The 20,543-nt window shown below is 37.6% G+C and overlaps 1 protein-coding gene across 1 annotated transcript; it reads left to right on the top strand.

The window, feature by feature from the left end:
• The first annotated feature begins 3,342 nt into the window (after window positions 1–3,342).
• On the top strand, window positions 3,343–11,465 carry LOC140167233 (uncharacterized). Its single transcript, XM_072190578.1, has 5 exons — window positions 3,343–3,484; window positions 5,237–5,597; window positions 7,019–7,242; window positions 10,181–10,348; window positions 11,132–11,465. The coding sequence occupies exons 1-5, from the start codon at window positions 3,378–3,380 to the stop codon at window positions 11,313–11,315; spliced, it is 1,044 nt and encodes a 347-aa protein (XP_072046679.1). The 5' UTR covers window positions 3,343–3,377; the 3' UTR covers window positions 11,316–11,465.
• The last annotated feature ends 9,078 nt before the right edge of the window (window positions 11,466–20,543 follow it).

Below are 20,543 nucleotides of genomic sequence, written 5' to 3'. Positions count from 1 at the left end.
GGTATAAATGAAACAATATTTATTTAGACCAATCAAACCAATATATGGGTGTAGTATGCCCTTAAGACGGCAAAATTGTTCCGTTGTCCTACAAACACAACGAATTTGGCTGATTCTAATAATGATAAGATGTGAAGGTGTCACTTGTGGTGACATCATGCGCCTATTCAGTGCTTATGATGGCGGCAAATCGGAAATCCGTTTGATTGAATGCAGAGACGAAGAAACGTTCGTCCACAAAATATCCCGATGCCTTTACATCGTAATAGTTTAACTAACTGTAAAGAACTGGTTTCAGCAAGGTATCAGGAAAATGGTGGTGGGAGAATGGTTCATGGATGTGTCGGGTGGAAGAAACTACCAGCCTTAAAAGACAAAGGTCCTTCAAGGTCTGGAGGACTCAGACCCGGGGACTTAGAAGAAGGTCACTCACGTGGCTAGCCCATAAGGCCCTTCGCACTTGATTATGAGTTTCCTGTTAAAGATTTTGAAAAAGGGACGAGGTGACTTTTAATTATTGATTATTAATTATCTTTTATTTTCTTTATTTAGTTTGAACTATTACAAGCAACTATTGACTCGTTTTGACAAGGGCGGGCATTTAATTATTTCACAACAATATTTGATTTTATAAATAAGTGAAGGTGGAGTTGTACTCTTTGTTCATTCATCATTATTGTTGATATTATTAAAGTCAGAAAATGGCAAGTAGAAGTAGTTGAAAGTTATTTTAAAGAGAAAATTAGAAATAAAAATAAAATAATTAATTATTTTGAGATTTTCAATTTTGGACGCGGGCGGTAAACAGGAAACTAATAATCAAGTGCGAAGGGCCTAAGGCACCGGATGACCTTGAAACGCGCCAAAAATATTGACTTGTGTGTTCATTACGTGTTTAAATGCCATTATGTCCTTTATGGAGCAACCACGTGACCTTATTATTGCATTTGAAATTCCCGAGTCGTCCCCAACCCTTGCAAGACGTCAACCATCTTTGACTTTCATCTTCGCCCATCACCGCTTCCGTGCAAGGTGCAACCTTCATCCGTAACCAGTTTCCTGATACCTTGCAGAAACCGATTAAACCATTTGGTGACAATTTTAAAGGCATCTGGACATTTTGTGGATTATATAGTTTCTTTGTTAAACGGATTCCCGTCTTTCCGCCATTACACATGTTGTAAGCATCGGAATAGGCCATGATGCAGTCATGTCTACAGTAGAATTCATCTCGACCTTTGCAGGACTTAACCCCATTAAAAGCTATTAAACCAAGATAACACTCATTGAAACAGCTCAACTGATTAAATCGGATCTTCTCTGGTTGTGCACAAGTGACTGTTTTCATGTGCGATATCGCAATAAAGCTGGTATTCATAGCTTCAGTTGGGTAACCGATTATAAAGGAAACGAAAGGAAACAATGTTATGTGTGGCTTTGTTCACGAAATCAGACAATGGCGTGCTTTTGTAAACCAGCATTCTTGAAAATGAGCAACATAATGATTTTTGACTTAACACGGTTTGGAAATAATTTCTTCATATTTTTGGTGTTATCTGTCGTTTACATGTCCTTCCTAAAACACAAAAGTACGACCCTCTCCAAACACCTAAATTAGCTAAAAATTTAGGACATGTTACAAAACTATATTATCTAGAATTTTAGAAGAGTACTTTTAATATTGGCCGGTTATTTTTCACACAGCGACGTTAACTAGGCAATGTACTATTACCTATAACATTAACTAAAACACCAAAGTACGAATATTTCCAAACATCTAAATTAGCTAAAATTTAGGACATGTTAAAAACTATATTTTCTAGAACTTTAGAAGAGTACTTTTAATATTGGCCGGTTATTTTTCACACAGCGACGTTAACTAGTCATATCCCCATACTGTTAACGTAGGGCTATTTGTAAAGGTCACGCGTCAATGGGAAAGAGCACTGTGTATTGTGTATAGGAAAACGGACAGTAACTGCAGTATGCGCATGATGTCACCACAAGTTACACACACCTTCCATCCCATTTATTAGCCTATATCATGAGCTATCATGCAAGTAACATTTCCAAGCAGTATGTCATGTGAAATCGACAGGATATTGCCCGCGGAATTGCCCGGGATTGAGTATTGAATCAATGTTCAACTACATGTTGTAATGGTAATACTTTTGTGTGGTGTGTATAGTAGGGGAGAGTGGGGTAAGTTGAGCCAGGGGGTAAGTTGAGCCAGGGGGTAAGTTGATCCACCCCCTCTAGAAAGAAAATTAAAAACTTCTCTTACTTTGCAGTTCCACTTATTTGTATATGGCATAATAGAGGCTTCTCAAGTGTAATATGGAATCACTTGCACATATGGTAAGAAGGTGGCATTAGAAAGTTCATTTTTCGCACTTTGTTGAACTTTTGGAAATTTTTTTCATGTTTCACCCAGAAAGAAAATGGCTTTAATGATAGCATTCTGGGTATTGAGGATGTGATATATGAACACTATTTTAGAAAACTATTTACAACTGTAACAAGTTTTAGTCAGCCGAGAGGCTTGGTTGTTGACAAAAAGGGTCACATGGGGTAAGTTGAGCCAAAGGCTATGGGGCAAGTTGAGCATAGGAAAAACCTGCATAAATTTCCCCAATTTTTTTATTCAAAGTAAAATCTTGTCAGAAATTACTTGTATGCAATATTTAGATCAAACTACTTCTATTTCAAACTATTTTTCGAAATAAATACATGAAAACAACAATTTAGAAAAAAGGCAAAATTGAATTTCACAGCTATGGCATATAACTGTGCATTTCTATGGTGGCTCAACTTACCCCCGCGACTGGCTCAATTTACCCCACCGTTGGGGTAAGTTGAGCCAATTTGCAAATAAATTTTGGCGTCTCACTGTGAGAAAGTGCCAACATTTGATTAAAATTTTGTGGTATCATAACCAAGTAAACATACATATGTTTCATTTGTAACACTGCATTTGGGTCCTGCTTTATTTATTTGAGCGTAGTGAAAGGAAATGTAAAAAGTGGCTCAACTTACCCCCTCTCTCCCCTACTACTACAAGACCGGACCCAAGGTGGAGCATGGGGCCCGCCCCTCCTCTAAAAAAAATAGGGAACCAATATTTTGGGGAGAAAGGGGACTTTGACTAAATTTGTGCAATATTTTTCTACTCCGAGAGGCGTCGGCTACCCTCTCAACCATAATGGCCTATTATCGTATTTTCGCGAGGGATTTTTTTTTTCATTTGGACCTCCTTTCAAAATCCTGGACCCACTCTGTGGACTAGTAGGCCTTAATGAATCTCGATATTTTGTTTTTCACAGATGTTATCACTTCATGGGTGTTTTATCGTTGTCGTGATAATTTCATGTGTTGGGATGTCCTATGCTATGACAAATAATCAAGTAGGTGATTTCTTTACTGGAACGGGAACCTACACCTGGCCTAACGCGAGTTATACCGGGTACACCGCAGATCTTTCGTCGTAAGTTAATAGTACATTATGCAGTCATGTCTACAGCAGAATTCAACACGACCGTTGCAGGACTTAAACCCCATTAAACCAAGATAAACCTCATTGAAAACAGCTCAACTATGTTAAAATCAGGGATGTGTCTCATAGCCCTGGTTAAATCCATAAACATATATTTCTGATTTACCTGTGCGATATTCAATGTGCTGTGATGAAATAGGTATTATAATTTCAGTTGGATGCACCATTACAATTAAAGCAAACGCACTGAGCGTGGCCTTTGTTTCCGAAACGAGAACAATAGTCTGCGTATTGTTATCCAGCCATGTTGATGGTACAACTCATGTCAAACTTGTCACAGTTATTGTGATCGTATCACACAAGTAAATGAGAAACATGTGATTTTAGACTTAACACGGTTTGGAAAAAGTTTTTCCATTTTTTAACTCCCCATTAGGCAGTCAGAACTCCATATTTGGGAGGGCTCAACAACAATCTTCCCAAAATCGCATTTTAATCATTTTAGATGACCATAGAGGGAAAGAATTGAAGTTTATTTACAGCTTCTATGGCGAAAATTGATCAAACCAATCACACGATGGTGCTCGTTCGAAGTTGGAGCTATCGCGAGTCAGCTGTTAAGCACAATTTGCCATTGAAATTACACGTCCGACTGTTATGAAATTTTGGAAGACTCTCTTCGGGAAAACAGCTCGACAACAGCTTTCCCGTGACATTTTTTACTTCATATTGTAGTATGTTAAGGATGAACATTATAATTCACATGTGAGCTTCTATGGCTATTATTGGGTGAAGGGTTTCCCCACCAGCCCACTAACTAGTCCATTGCCTATACCTACAATACAGTGAGTGAGCTTAGAGGTCAATCATCAATTGGAGCGCTGTGTGTGCACTGAATAGGAAAAACGGACAGTAACTGCATAATGATGGTATTATGATATGCATGACATACATGGTATCAATATGATATGATATGATATGATATGATATGATATGATATGATATGATATGATATGATATGATATTTATAGTTAGAGTGGAAACACGCTTGGGTCCTGTGACATTATGATACGATATGGTATGATATATGATGTGATGTGGATGTTGATGTGATGAAACGTGATGTGATGTGGATATAGGATACTGTGATGTGATATGATGCCACGTCATATCATATCATATCATCTGATACATGTGATTTGATGTGATATGTATAGGCCCCATGATTGGTATGATATATGATATCATAGATATGATATGATATTATAGGCATGTAATGTGATATGATGTGATGGGATGTGGTGTGATGAGATGTGAATTGATGTGATGTGATACGATATGGCACGATATGATATAGGCCTAATATGATGAACTGACATGATATGATATGACATGAAATTATATCATTTGAAATACATTGATATAATTGACTTGATATATGATATGATATGATATGATATGATACGATATAGGCCTGTAATATGATATGATATGATATGATATGATATAGCCTATGATATGATATGATATGACATGTATGATATGATTATGATATGATACGATACGATACGATACGATACGATACGATACGATACGATACGATATGATATGATATGATATGATATGATATGATATGATATGATACGATACGATACGATACGATACGATACGATATGATATGATATAGAAACCGGGTATATACGGTAACTCAATTTGCTTCTCACTCTATCCAATCTCCTTCAGCTCAATGACCATTACGGAAAAGGTGTTCACAGCAAATTCGGGGAAAAAAACCAACTATCACTACTTCGTATTCAACGGCATCCCTGATTATACAAATGTTGCCAGCTATACAGATTGGAGAACACGTGGAGGAAATCGGAAAACCATCCAGGCGCAGACTTATAAGAAGTGTATCCCCAAAAATCCTAAACTACAGGCTAATGGTGCGTGTACCGGAGTGGATGGATTTGTTGCGATAACGATTAACGGAACACCATTGTGGACATGGCACACTTCATCTAATACGGATGCTGTAGCAACTGAGAAAATGGACGATTGTGGTGGTCATGCTGATGCTAATGGAAGGTACCATTATCATGGGGTAAGTTTATTTATTGATTTTGTTTGTTTTCCTTCTACTTCAAGAAGTACCCTCTGCAGTCCGCTCAACCCAAGGCATCATCATCATCCTTCGGCTGCGGAGCAGGCGACCACAAGTTTCCTCCCGCTACCTCGGTCTTGCGCAATTGCTGATAGTTGATCTTGACTCAGCATGCTGTCCATATCCTCCATAAGACACTGGATGTATTTCCAGAACAAAGTTTGTTGCCATCGGTTTCCTCTTGCCATGTATAATATATAGGCCTACTCTTTATACAGGCTGATCGTCAGACAAGTAGGGGTATATGCCCTACGAATTTCAGTTGACGAGTCTCAACAAGTGGTGCTGTCTCTGTCAGATTCTAGATGGTATTAGGCCTATTTGGTACTCTGTCTACTCTCTTGATGTTCAGCATATTACGGTAGCAGGATGTGCCAAATGAGTTGATTTTCTTTTCCGTACCCTCGGAGATGACTCACAGCCATATAGTAAAAAGTAAGGGGGGTTCTTCCTAGTTGGATGTGCCACAGTTTTGGGGTACCTTTTCAGCGATTTTGGTATATCGATGAGTGGTTTTGAGCCCATATGTATTGGTAGAGCTACGAGTTTTAAAATATTGGACGAGACGTAGTCGAGTCCAATATTCTGAAAGTAGTCTATACTTGGAGCTACTTCGGTTCAAATGTTGAAATACTTTCAAGGTCACAACCCAATGTATATGTATGGAGGGCTTAAGACCAGAACCACCTATGTCCACAATTACATGTTACTCATTTCGGCAACAAATGGACGGTTGATTCTGCCCTCCATAATGATGCAAGTGACTTTGGGGTATTATATGCATGGTCACTTTAAACAATTATAGTAAGATGCAAGTGACCATGCGTATACCCCAAAGTCCTTACATTTATGATGGAGGGCTGAATTAACCGTCCATTTATTACCGAAATGAGTAACATGGAATTGTGGACATAGGTGGTTCTGGTTTTAAGCCCGGGGTTTTAAGACATCAATATTATATTCACTCAGGTGGACCTGAGCGAAGAAGAGTTGTAGATTTAAATTTGCCCTTGTATATGATCGTTTTAGCTGCATTGTGTCCTGGTTGCACGTTGGTTGAAGATTACCTTCTTGATCAACCACGTGCAAAATTCTTTATCAAAATGTATAATAGTCCTACCTTTAAAATTACTGGTAAAATTATCACTATGGGTTCGTTCTAGTCCCCGCACAGGCAGGTATTAGGGTTTATCTGCCATATGCATGTTATGTTTCCATTGTAATAATGTTAAATTGTGCTGGTGTGCGATGCGTGGTTCTTCTTTCCCCTGTAGGCCTATCCATATATTATTATCATTTATACATAATATATATATATATAAATTTTTTTCAAATTTATGTTTTTTTATGTTTTTTCTTAGTGGAATAATTTCACCGCTCAGAATACTAGTGATGATCAAGCCAAGGGACTAAATGTCGGGTGTTTGAGCACTAAAAGCAGTAATTTCAATGCTATGGCATGTCCGGCCCCCTTACTTGGCATAGTTTTGGATGGGCATCTTTTGTACGGTCCACAGAAGTGCGATGACTGTTTATCATACGACGCCTCCGGCAAGTGCGATTCGTGGAATAGCACCGCCTCCGGGTATGTAGAACTGTGATGATAAACATAATATTAAAGTTGCGGTTTATGTTCCAGAATATACGGTGTAAAATTCTCAGAGAATATGAATTAAATCATATACTGTAGACTCTCTACAGTCTTAGAAGCTATTACAATAAGCAATGGACTATATGAAAGCAATTTCGTTTGAAAACAAAATAGACGACCGGACAAGGGATATTTCATACCTGGGATTTCGAAGGCCTGGTCTTATTATTTTAACCAAAATATAACACAAACTGGGCAATATTTTGCGGCTTACACGAATTTTGATTCCTCTGGAAATTTTACTGTAAGACGGCCTGCATTCTCTTATAAACGCATCTATGCACAGTTGCCATCTCGATACACCTGAGCACACAATTTTGTCCAAGCAGCAGTACCTTGTAGAGAACACAGTTATGGCAAGCCCAAGCGGACAAAAATGTAGAACATAACGCTGTGCCTATCGAGCATAACGCCGTGTATGTCGAACATAACACGCCGTGTATCGAACTCGTAACGCCATGTACATCGAACACAACACGGTGCCTATCGAGCATAACGCCGTGTACATCGAATACAACACGGTGCCTATCGAGCATACTAACGCTGTGTACATCGACCATAACACCGCCTGTCGACCATAACACCGCCTATCGAACTCAACACACTGCATGTCGAACTAAACACGCCGGGTTCAGGGGGAGGTACTCATTATATGTGCGGGTTTGCTGTTATATGGAGGACCAAAGTGACCCGCAATAATGATAAGGCACATCCGAGGGCACAACCTATAACATTTTCTAATATATTAGTAACCTATTGAGCAACTGAATACTATAGGCCTAAGGCACAACCGAGGGCACAACCTATAACATTTTCTAATATATTAGTAACCTATTGAGCAACTGAAGTGAGCACCCGGGCGTGTCATTACACGGGCGACGGGTTACATATAGCTAGTTATCAATTTAATGAAACAAGCTGTTCGTAAATGACTTAGGGGCTACTTTTTTTTAAATTATTTATTTGAAAAATGCGTTAGGCCTATTGAGCTAAATTTCTTTATTTCGTGTTTAAATATGTTCCCAAACGTGACCGCGACCCCAATGCCTTTTAATAAAATTGTCAAAATGTTTCAACTTAATTTGTTTGAAATTTTAATTTCAGTCTTCAGTCTTAAATCTAAAAAGAGGGGCCATTGGGTGTAGGCTGCTGAAAATGGGGTCGTTGGGTGTAGGATTGATGAAAAAACAGGGTCGATGGGTGTAGGATTTCCGGATTTGCCCAAAATAAAGGGTCGCTTGACAGGCACATGACGCATGTCATTTTATGGGACCCCCCCCCCCGGGATGGTAGACCCTGCGACCCCATTTTGAAAAAGCTGCGACATCTAAAAGGGTCGCGTCCCCACAGTTTGGGAAACGAACCCCTGGTATTTGAAAATATGCCCAAGTCTACGAAAAAAATATACGAACGCCCCCGGACGGGGAGACAGGCTTTATATACACGGCGTTATGCTCGATAGGCACAGCACGCTGCAGCGTGAGGTTTGACATTTTTGTCCGCTTGGGCGTGTTATGTTCGACAGGCCGGTGTTATGTTCGATAGGTACAGTGCTGTGTTCGATGCACACGGCGTTATGAGTTCGACAAACACGGCGTGTTGTGTTCGATGTACACGGCGTTATGCTCGACAGGTACAGTGGTGTGTTCGATGCACGGCGTTATGCTCGATAAGCACAGCGTGATGTTCGCCATTTTTGTCCGCTTGGGCTTGCCATACAGTGTCTGTGTTTACTACACGGTTGACTTGAGTGCATAGCATCATAAGAGCTGTGTAAGCTTCTAGCTGGAATAGGCATAGATAGATAGATTTTATTTGGCAATTAAAAAAAACCCATTATACTACACATCAGAACAGAATAAATGCATTAAAATACATCACATATTTATAAAACAACATACAATGCCAAGGATAGACCAAGAAAGCCCTAAAAAGGGCTTATTTCCATTGAGGTCATTTATATAATAAAACATTAATTACATAAAAATTATTGCTTGGTGAAACAACTGCATATGATAAAACTGCATAATTATGATAAAACAGATTCAAATCAAGATAAAAAGTGGCTTTTAACTGCCTTCTGTCATTGGTTTTTGTCAAAACCTCAAGTGTTCCCTTCATCCAATCAGAATTTCGCCACTGTTTTAGGTTTTTTATATCGAACGAAAGCTAACACTCCCGCTAAATCAACTTATTCACGTACAACTTTTGACAAAAATGTAGGTTTTAAAAGTCAAAACCTCAAGTGATACTTACAATATTTGTCAAATTTTATGTCATTAAATGAGAGAGCACATTGTCCACATACTAGCTTCATGTTAATGAGGAATGTCCAATTCTCTTTAAATTGCAAATCGTGTGCAAAATGTTACTATTTTCGCCTATGATTTTGCTGAAGAGCACTTCTACAGGTTCATTTGGTTGTGGTGTTGGAGGGGTGTGCAATTTCTTGATCAACAATCATTAGTGTTTATACTTAATAACATAATTTGTTGAACTTACCCTGGGAACTTAATTAAATTAAAATAAAATTTCCTTTAAAAAGGAAATGGGCGTACCAAAGAAAAAGTGCCATGATGTAGGGTATTGTAAATTGTTGACATCAGTAGTGGGAATAATAGTAGGAATGAATGAATTGTGAAATAAATCAATCTTAAAATCATCCAGTCGATTTCTAGTGAAATAAGATATCACTCATTTTCGAGTCAAATTTGACCCAAAATCGTGTCTAGAATTGGTTAAAATTTGACTCAGATCTAGTGAGATTTTTTTACTAGAATCGACTACATCATTTAAGAGTGTGTAGTGGTATAAATTTGAGTAGCATACGCCCAGTGAACTTTAAGTAGTTTTGTATCTCCTCCATTTGCAGATTATTCACTAATAGCGAGTTGACTAACGGTGGCCGTTCAGTGAATAGCTCGAATCCGACTCATGATGGAGATAGTGATAAGGAGCACGTATTTGAGTATCGTCTACATACCGACGCGCCATACTCCATTAATTGCTTCCGAGGAATACCAGCACCATCCCTTGCTAGGTAAGCTATAACAGATGAAGCCTAGACTAACTCCATGTTTAGGTGGTTTTTTGGGGTTTTTTTTAGGCGTAGCCAGCTTGGGCGAGATCGTGAAACTTTACTCATTTTTTTTTCTAGTGCAGATGGGGTTAAAAGGAAAAAGGCTGACAAGGGCGGAGATTTGTTGGTGAAAGTTGGAATGCATCTTCATTCAGGCCTACAAACTAATTTTGGACCCTTTTAGCAAATTAAAATGACCAACTGGTGTGCGCAATGACCCAATAGAATCATTATAATGTAAGCCAGCTGGCCGATTTTTGACCCGCTACACTGGTTCAATGAAACCCTTAGCATTTACAGAAGGGCCAAAAATAGAACTGATTTGTTATTCATATTGTGACATGAACTGAATGCACCATGAATCGGGGTCCAGGACAGAAGCTATAGACAGTTATTAACTGTTTTGGTTACAAAATGGTGTCTGAATTTGGAAATTCACCCCAAACAAGCTTCAACATGATTTGCGATTAAAGCTGGGTGATCCGATTGATCCAACCCTTTTCGGACCCCCCAAAAAATTACCCCCCAAAAAAACCACCCCAATCCATGGTGCCGCCACTGTTTTGAGTCTTAACCTTCACCTGTATCGATTTTCCCAGGTGACATTGAGATGTCATAGAATATATTATGATATGTATACTAATAATTTTTAGGACACCCTGTATTAAGTTATGCAATTTAATAATTAAAAACATTTTAATTAAATTATTATTAAAATATCACGATTTATTCTATTTGCTTCAGATGTACCGGTAACAACGCCGCTAATGCTAAGAAACGCGAAGATGATAACCTTGCGAAGATGGAAGCTGCCGAAGAGGAAGCGCAGATGGAAGCTGCCGAAGAGGAAGAGGAAGAGGAACAGCTAGAAAACAAACTCCGAATTTTGTTGTTGAAGTCCCTCCTCGATAAACGGGGAAAGGAGTAGTATTTTTGAAATTCAAAATATACAAATCATCAAAATGAAGTCGGTATATAATAATGAAAACAATTACAATGTTTATATTTAAATATGTGAAGTGATCAAGCTAAATGAATCGTTTGTTTAGTCGTAAGGGACCGTTCACAAACACGTGTTAGGGGGGCATGATGCAAAAAAAATTTCATCGCGAAAATTTTCGGCCCCCCCTTACTGAGACCTCAAAAATGTCAGGGCCCCCTTTTTGACATGAAAATTATGGGTCAACCCCATAGAAAAGCATATAAATCATTTTTTCAGGAAAATTTGTTGTCATATTTTTCAGCCCCCCCCCTTGAGGAGGGTAAAAACGTTTCAGCCCCCCCTTTTGCATCAGCCCCCCTTTTTGCATCAGCCCCCTAACAAGTGTTTGTGAATGGTCCCTAATTGCACAACAACTGTAATTTTATTCCATTTATTTGGCACTCTTTCGGTGCGGGCGAAATCAGTCATTTCGGGGGAAATGACTGATTTCCCCCGAATGACCAACAAAAGTTGGGGCGTGCCCCTTCCCCCCCTTTGCGCACGCCACTGCACGTGCGCATTTATATATAAACCGAAGTACACTGATAATACGTTGCTAACAATTTGGCCACACTTTCAGCAGTGACTTTCAGCCATTATTGCTCAAATTGATTTGTTTTTGGATTCTAATACTAAATAGCACTTTTGACATTTAATGACGTTTAGTATGAGATGAAACTTTCGTCACAATTTTTGTAGTTTGAATCGACGCAAGTGATATTGTGCGATGCAGTTCCGATGGAGTTTTTCATACTAATTACTCACTATAAAATTAACCCATTACATACAAGCTAGACACGGTACCTCACGATGATCTTTTGATAGAGGTAATAATTATTGGGAATACTAGAATCACTTTTGACCCATAGCGGAAGTTGCAAAGAAATATTATGGCCGTAATATTTGCACAGTACAACAGGCAGTACAATTGCCAGATTTTTGTCAACGTTTTCGCCCAATGAAAGTGTAATACCGCTGTTTGTGGGCGGCAGACAGGTTACGCGATACAACAGTATCAGACACTAATTTTGTCCCAGCCTCTCAGATAAGGACCGTACACTGTACATTCGAAAAACCCGTAAAATATTATGTGCATAACATTGTAAAAATGTTGTCTTATGTATCAAACTTACAATATGTGTTGTACAGTAATTAAATGCAATAATTGTCATGAATGATTACATGCATAATTAAAACTTATCATCCGTAGTATTATGTAGGCAAATACATTTTACATAACTTTTCTTCTTTTTGTAGCCCCTGAGCCCCTAGACCAAAAATATTGAGGGGGCTAAGCCCCCACAAGTCCCCTCCCCGGTTCCTAAGCCTATGCAAACGTGGACACACCTGCAACCGTAGACATCCACGCTTAAACAAAGACAGCGCAAATAACGTATACATTTACAACTCCACGTTGAGGGGTTCAATACAAATCACAATTGCATAGCATGTTGTCGGCTGTTGGTGAGATATAGGTCTACCGTGATTCAAGATATCTTTATCAGTTTGTATCCCCATTTTCATATAGTAGGCCTATGCAAAATGGGGACATTGTGTGGATACTTATAAACAGGGGTGTGTTTGCAATATACAAAATAATGCGTTTTAATCACACCTTTTCAAATCGTAAAATATTACACGTGCTTGCTTGTTTATCCCAGTTCACTAATTCCAATACTTATGTCAAACATTTATAATACCCTACAACATGCGCCCTTTCTTTGGTACGACCATTTCCTTTTTAAAGGAATTTTTATTAGCTATATGCTACGACTCATTTTGCCCTGTCGTGTCACATTTATTTTACAATAGCAAATTTCTATTACATTTAGCGAACTGTCATGTATTATAAACTATACATTTCCATTCTTTTATTCACAATTTTGATGGATTATTGGGTGCATGTTTCTGCATAAACCCGATACCATAGATACACAGCAAACACAAAACGTTTTCAACATCATTCGCAAAAGGTTATAAAAGGTTGTCAGAAAACGTTTAAATGTCGGGTTATATAAAGGGTACATTAATGGTATAAAACGTTTTCATAACACTAAATAACATTTGCTGGTAATTTACTGCACAGCAAACACAAATGTTTTACAGAAAACATTTAAATGTCAGGTTATATAAAGGGTATAAAAACGTTTTAATAACATTCAAAAAAATTTTTGAAAACTTATACAAAACAATCTAAACAGAATGTTATTTTGAGGTTGAACAAATATATTACAAAAAAATGTTTGCCCAAAATATTTACAATAACGTTTTTAAAATGTTTTCACGACCTTTTATAACCCGACATTTTAAATGTTATTAAAACGTTTTGTAAGAACATTTCTGTGTTTGCTGGGTGCAAACATTTTAACATAATATTATTTAAGTGTTGACAAAATATTTGGCCAAAATGTTTGCAAAAATAGTTTAATGACATTTCGAAAACATTTTAAAAATATTGTTGTAGTGTGTTTTTTCATACAAAACGTTTTAAAACGATTTCATGACCTTTATATAACCCGACATTTTAATGTTATTAAAACGTTTTACCTAAACTAAAACCCAAAATATAACTTATTTAACTCGTTTTAAAAACGTTTTGTGTTTGCTGGGTATAGGCAGACAATACATTTACGAAAACATATAGGCCTATTATATACTTTAAGGCTACTTTAGAACAGATATGTATTAAATGCAATTGAGAAATAAAACAACGAATTATATTTTAACTACTTTAATTAGTCTGTGTACAGCCTATAACACTTGACTATACTCATGTGAGTGTGTGTGAGAGTCCCGGGGACTCAACTATAGTGATAGACTGTCCCACAGTCTCGGTCCATCTCTGGGTAAATAATTATTATTTTAATTATTTATTATTATTTATTATTAATTAGAGCTAAAATCACCTTCTCCTTCACTCCAAAGATTAAAACCAACACACCACTAAGCCCTAACTAATGGCAACAAAGTTATAGTGCTCCTGGAGCACTGTGCGTCGACGAAAACTCAATTAATCTACACACCAACTTGTTTATTTTTTATAATAGAGTGTATGCAATAAACCAACCGGAACGATATAACAATTGAGATGGCAGCCATGTTGGAGGACAGTTCTAAAATAGCTTAAGATGACAGAGGGACAGGTCTCTAGATCGATTCCACATCCATTCATACCTATCACCTGGTTTAATGTATTATCATGCAATTTGCCCCGTGGCACCTTATGGAGGACAGAATTTTATTTAAATGAGGATGACTCTGTCATGAGTGACGTCGTATTGCATACCCTCTATAGCTCTCCTAATCCGGGTTTATTTAATATTATATAATCTACATTACCAGTCGTTCTCCATGGACCCGAGGAGGGTCTAGCCTGTCATTAGACCCCTTTTTTGTACATACATACATACAAATTATTTATAACACCGTGTTATTAACACGCTGTTTCATAGATATCACAGCGTGTGTGATGATACACTAATAATAAATAACAAACAAAAATAAAAGCAAGCAAATAATATGGAACAAAAGAAAAATCATTGTGTGAAAAGGTGTGTTTTAAGTCCTTTCTTTAAGGTACTGTCAGTTGAAGATCGTAAGCCAGTTCGTGCAGGTGAGTACAGAGACAAGTTGCAGGCAAGGTATGATGGAGCAAAGCCATTTAGGCACTTGAAAACAATGACAAGGATTTTGAATGTTATTCTGTTCTTGATAGTAAGCCAGTGGAGCTCTTTGATGAACGGTGTTGCATGATCACGCTTCTTTGCACAGAAAATTAGTCACTTTTGCCGCCCAATTTTGCAGTCTCTGAAGTCTCGCGATGTCAGTTGCATTTGCTCCAAGTAGAACTGCATTTGCATAGTCGAGGCGAGAAAGAATTAACGACCTAACGATGTGGTGGCATGTGTCTCTGATGTCTAAGAACCGGCGTATACGTGTTATGTTACGAAGATGGTAAGTGACATTACTACACAAGCTTGTAATGTGGGTTGACATGGAAAGCTGACCAAAGAGGACACCCAGATTACGAACAGTGTCAGAGGGAATGATAACATTATTATCAATTTGAAGATGAATATTTGATGGTAACTTGCGCCTATTGTGTGGTGAAGCAGCGATAAAAAACTCCGTTTTGTTATCGTTCAGCATCAACATGTTGTTAGTCATCCACAGTTTTATCTCGCTAATGCAGTTTGAGAGTCTTGACAGAGCACATTGAATGGAAATCGGATCAGAAGGATTGAAATTTAAAAAGAGCTGAATGTCGTCGGCATACATATGGCAATGGATTTGATGCTTCCTGATAATACGACCAACCGGGATGATGTAAATTCTGAATGATGCTGGACCAACGATGGAACCCTGTGGAAGGCCATAGTACATCTGATAGGGATCAGAAAAAGTACCATTGATACAAATTTTGGTGGTTCTGTTGGTAAAATATGACTTGTACCAGTCTAGTGCAGTTCCGCTTAGGCCGATTTCATTAGCCATACGATGAACCAAAACACTATGCTCTACCATGTCAAATGCAGCTGACAGATCTAGTAAAACCAAAAACACAGCTTGCTGGTTGTAAAGGTACTGCATGATGTTAGTCTTGACGTGGAGAAGCGCTGTCTCTGTACTATGCAGAGAGCGATAGGCCGACTGGTATTCTTCACCAAGATTGTACTTATCAATATGAGCATTGATGCATCTGAAAACATATTTCTCGATCAGTTTTGAAATGAACGGAATATTTGCGACAGGGCGATAGTTTTTCATAACATTTGGATCCAGGGATTGCTTCTTTATCAATGGGTTAATAATAATAGCTTGCTTGAGTGCGTCTGGAAATACCCTGTGGTAAGAGAAACATAAATAATACGGTGGATTACAGGTACAAAAACAGACATATTTTGCTTGATATACCAAGTGGGTATTGGATCCAAAAGACTACTTTTGTTAGCAGACTTATTGATAAGATCAACAACATCATCTTCATTAACAGGATCATAGTGTGCAAGATTGCAAGAAACAGTATTATCATATGATACATCAACAACATTCTTAATTCTACTCTGTTCAATCTTCAATTCTCTATGGATATTAGCAACTTTTTCAGAGAAAAAATTGGCAAACTCGTCAGAGAGCTCCTTTGCGGAGCTATGGTCTGGCAGAACCTTTTTACTGCTATTTAAGAGACCTTTTACAAGCTTAAAAACAGATTTGCTATCTGCGTTTTCAAACTCAGATTTGTAGTAGGTTATTTTAGCATTTTCAATCATTGAGTTAACAACATTGTTTTGAGCAATATACAACTCGTGGTGAGCCTCAGACTTGCTTTTTCTCCATCTTCTTTCAAGCCTTCGTCTTTCACGACGAGCTTTGTGAATGTCTTGGGTATACCACGGTTGTCTGACTCTGGCTCTACAAATTTTCCTAGTATTGGGAGCATGTGTATCAAGAGCATCTGTAATGATCTCATTGTATTTGCTAGTGACTAGGTCACTATTATTAGATTCAGAAACAAGCATTTTAAATTTGCATACAAGATCATTGTTCAGCGATGTCTGGTCCATGTTCCGAAAATTACGACAGTTCCTGACTCTTTCACATCAGTTGGCTTGTCCAGGTTAAGTGTACAGAAAATAACATGATGGTCTGATAGGCGAGTGCCAGTACACGTATCCCTAAACAAGCCATCTTCAGGATGCGACAAAATCAAATCCAATGTGTTACCATACTTGTGGGTGGGACCAGTCACATGTTGGCAAAATCCAGCACTTTCAAAGGATGTTATGAAGTGCTTGGCATCATAATCATCAGGAGTGTTAACATGGACGTTGAAATCGCCGAGCAAGATCATTTTAGTACTTAAAGAATTTAAGTAGATTAGAAAATCTTCAAAATCGCTTAAGAAATCAGATGTTTTTAATTGATTTGCAGAAGTTGGTCGTGGCCTATATACAAGAGCGTAAATAACTTTCCTTTGTTTGTCGGATATAAGAGCATGTTCAAAGGTACCAGTAGAGGTACTGAAATCAGATGGCATAAGTTTCAGTTTCAGGGCATCTCTGAAAATAACTCCCAGACCTCCACAATGATTGGCTGCAACTCTCGGAATATTAATAAAAGAGTATACCCTGGTGGGATAGATTCGCCAGATACTGCATCATCATCGTCTCGGCCAAGCCATGTTTCAGTAAGAAACAGAGCATCAATTCATGTTCAAGGATTAAGTCAGAGCATGTTGTTGTCTTGTTCCGCACGGATTGAGCATTCCACCGGGGCATTCCATTGGCATATGTTTAGGTATGGACCAACAGAGATATTAGACAAATTGACAGAGTTTTGATTGGGGAGAGAACCATAAGATGAACTCCTTGAATTATTTGTTGAAACACTTGAGTGTTCATCAGCAACAGGTAAATGGGTTGATTTGGGATGTGCATGTTTACCTCTGATATGGGTACCTGCACGCCTGCTTCTGTTACGAAAGAAAGTTAAGTTCTTTAAGGGCTGGGGTATGAACGTTTGGACAGTATTTATTTTGGGACATTAGAGCACATCAGACATATCGAATTGCATTCTGAATACGAAGAATGTCATTCTGATATCAAATAATTTTGATTTTTGAAATTCGCAATTTAATACACATTTTATGGCAAATCATTAAAAATTGATATTTTAATATTTAACAGTACTTGAAGTAAACTTTATAAATCTGATGATTTATACTTTAAGTGTATGTAGGTGGGATGAAAAGCCGACGATCAATTGAAAATTTTGACCTTTCGTATTGAAGATATGGATTTTTTTCCCAAAACACCAAAAAAAAATTAGGTCTTTTGGGAAAAATCCATATCTTCAATATGAAAGGTCAACATTTTCAATTGACCGTCGGCTTTTCCTTCCTGCTACATACACTTTAAGAATATATCATTAGATTTATATAATTTACTTCGAGGACTATTATATATCAAAAATTTGAAAAAATATCAAATTTTTATAATTTGTCATAAAATTTGTATTATATTGTAATTTTCAAAAAATGAAAATTATTTGATATCAGAAAGACATGCTTCGTATTCAGAATGCAATTCGATAGGTCTGAGGTGCTCTCATGTCCACAAAAAATACTGTCGAAACGCAATAAACGCTCATTTTAGATCCCTTAAGGTACTGTACGTATCATTAGGTAACCACTTAGAAGCCTTACTGCGTAGGCCTAATAGTTCCTTTCTGCTATACTGTATAGGCCTACTAGTTGTAGTTGTGGTATTAGGAGGTGCATGAACAGATTGAGATAGTGAGCAATTATCCAAGACAGTTTCATTCATACTTAGCTGCTTGTTGGTACTTGATATTGATAAAATTGATTTCTGAAAAGTACTTGTGAGCTGAAGTGTACTTGATACTGGTTCAGTGATTTGCATCAGAAAACCATAATGTTGAGTATCCAAGTGCTGGGTAGCATGTGTGTACTGGTAGATATTCATAAATATCCAGATGACCATCCAAAAAATCATCATGAAATTTCACTGGTTACAAAGATCCAATTCACACCAAAAATGATCTACAGGATCAGAAAGTTATAAATGACAGCTGGTAAAAAGTCTGGGATCGTAAAATCCTTAAAACACATGTAGAGATGAAAAGATTACAGAGCATCATCACAGTGGCTGCAGGTCAATGAGTATCAGCGCAAAAAAAAAAAAAAAAAAAGTCAAATATACCATGTACCATATCACCCTTTTAAAAGTCAAACCCTATGACCGCCTCTAGCGCGGCTACCCAATAAGTCAATTTTATCATCAAAATTCCATAAAATAATGCAGAAATTATGAATCTTATTTCAGCAAATTTGTATTGTCAATTTGGCAAATTTGGAAAAACAAATAGAATTTTGCTTCATTGTTTCGTTGTTGTTTTTTACCCGATGACCCCTTTTTTCAAACTTTTATACCAAACTGACCCTTTTTCAAAATTGTATATCATTAATCCCCTTTATTTTCATTAAAAACCTCGCGTCGAGGTTTTGCCAAGTTTTAAAAATAACGGTTACTTAATGAAATAACGGTTAGTTCATGAAAAAGAAGAAGTGAAATTTAGCAAAACGCGACGAGGTTTATTTGCCCGTAAGAGAGCTCTATTGTTCCGCTATTGTATCCGCTATTGTATCCACTATTGTATTCTAGTCATAAAAGCTACTGCAAGAATCGCGGCAATCCCTGATATCGCAGGTGTCTACCGCCGGCGTTTCGCATTTATTAACATTCAAAATGATCCGATACTCTTACATTTATAGACTTATTAGTGCTTTTTATATAATATTCAGAAATTGCAATTATGAAAACTACAAACTTTGAAAGTGAAAATATATTACCATCGAAAATATATCATACTTAAATTCTATAGAATCTATAGAGGCATTGCATGTGACTTATCATCCCATAAATATGGCAGACTACTCAAATGCATTCAACAAAAGCATGATTGCAATCTACCGTGACAGTTCGTCTCACACACATAACACTGCACTACGATCAAATATAGGTTGATGACAACATTTGATTGAATGGACTGTACTCCGCCATAACTACGGTGAAGGACACCGGTTCAAATCCTTTGTTTGGAGCCAATCAATAATTTCATGCAGGGCCTCTATAGATACCCAACCCAGAAGTGCCCATTTATTTTCTAATTTTTTGTAATCGCGCCCAAATATCCCCGCAAATATCTTATACACGGTTTTATTGATTCATTTTGGGCTTACCAAAAGTTAGAAGTCGTCAAAAATGGCAACATCCATTGATAGCAATGGTTGAGTAAACATTGTCTAAACACTAGATAAAACTACAGCTTTGTACTACAGAGAAGATGGGAGGAAAAGGAGATAGATCCAGCTATCCTCAAACAGGAGAAGTATGCGTGCTGCCGCTCATTCAAAAGTAATCACGCTATTCAGGTTTAACAATAAAATACAATAAAGGGGTTCAAACCCATGATGGGTGTGATACACAACTTGCTGCTTTTAAGCAAAATAGTTTTAGGGAAAGGTCAGTGTCTGTATATCATCATACTATGCATACCATGCATGCAGACCCTAACATCCAGTTATATTTCAAATAAAATATGACCGAAGTTCCATGGCAAATTATAATTTCTGACGCTTGTTGACTCTTTCAA

The sequence above is a fragment of the Amphiura filiformis genome, chromosome 13 (assembly GCF_039555335.1).
Source record: "Amphiura filiformis chromosome 13, Afil_fr2py, whole genome shotgun sequence".
NCBI lineage: Eukaryota > Metazoa > Echinodermata > Ophiuroidea > Amphilepidida > Amphiuridae > Amphiura > Amphiura filiformis.
The sequence above is the reverse complement of the archived record's forward strand: the minus strand, read 5'-3'. Positions and strand labels throughout refer to the sequence as shown.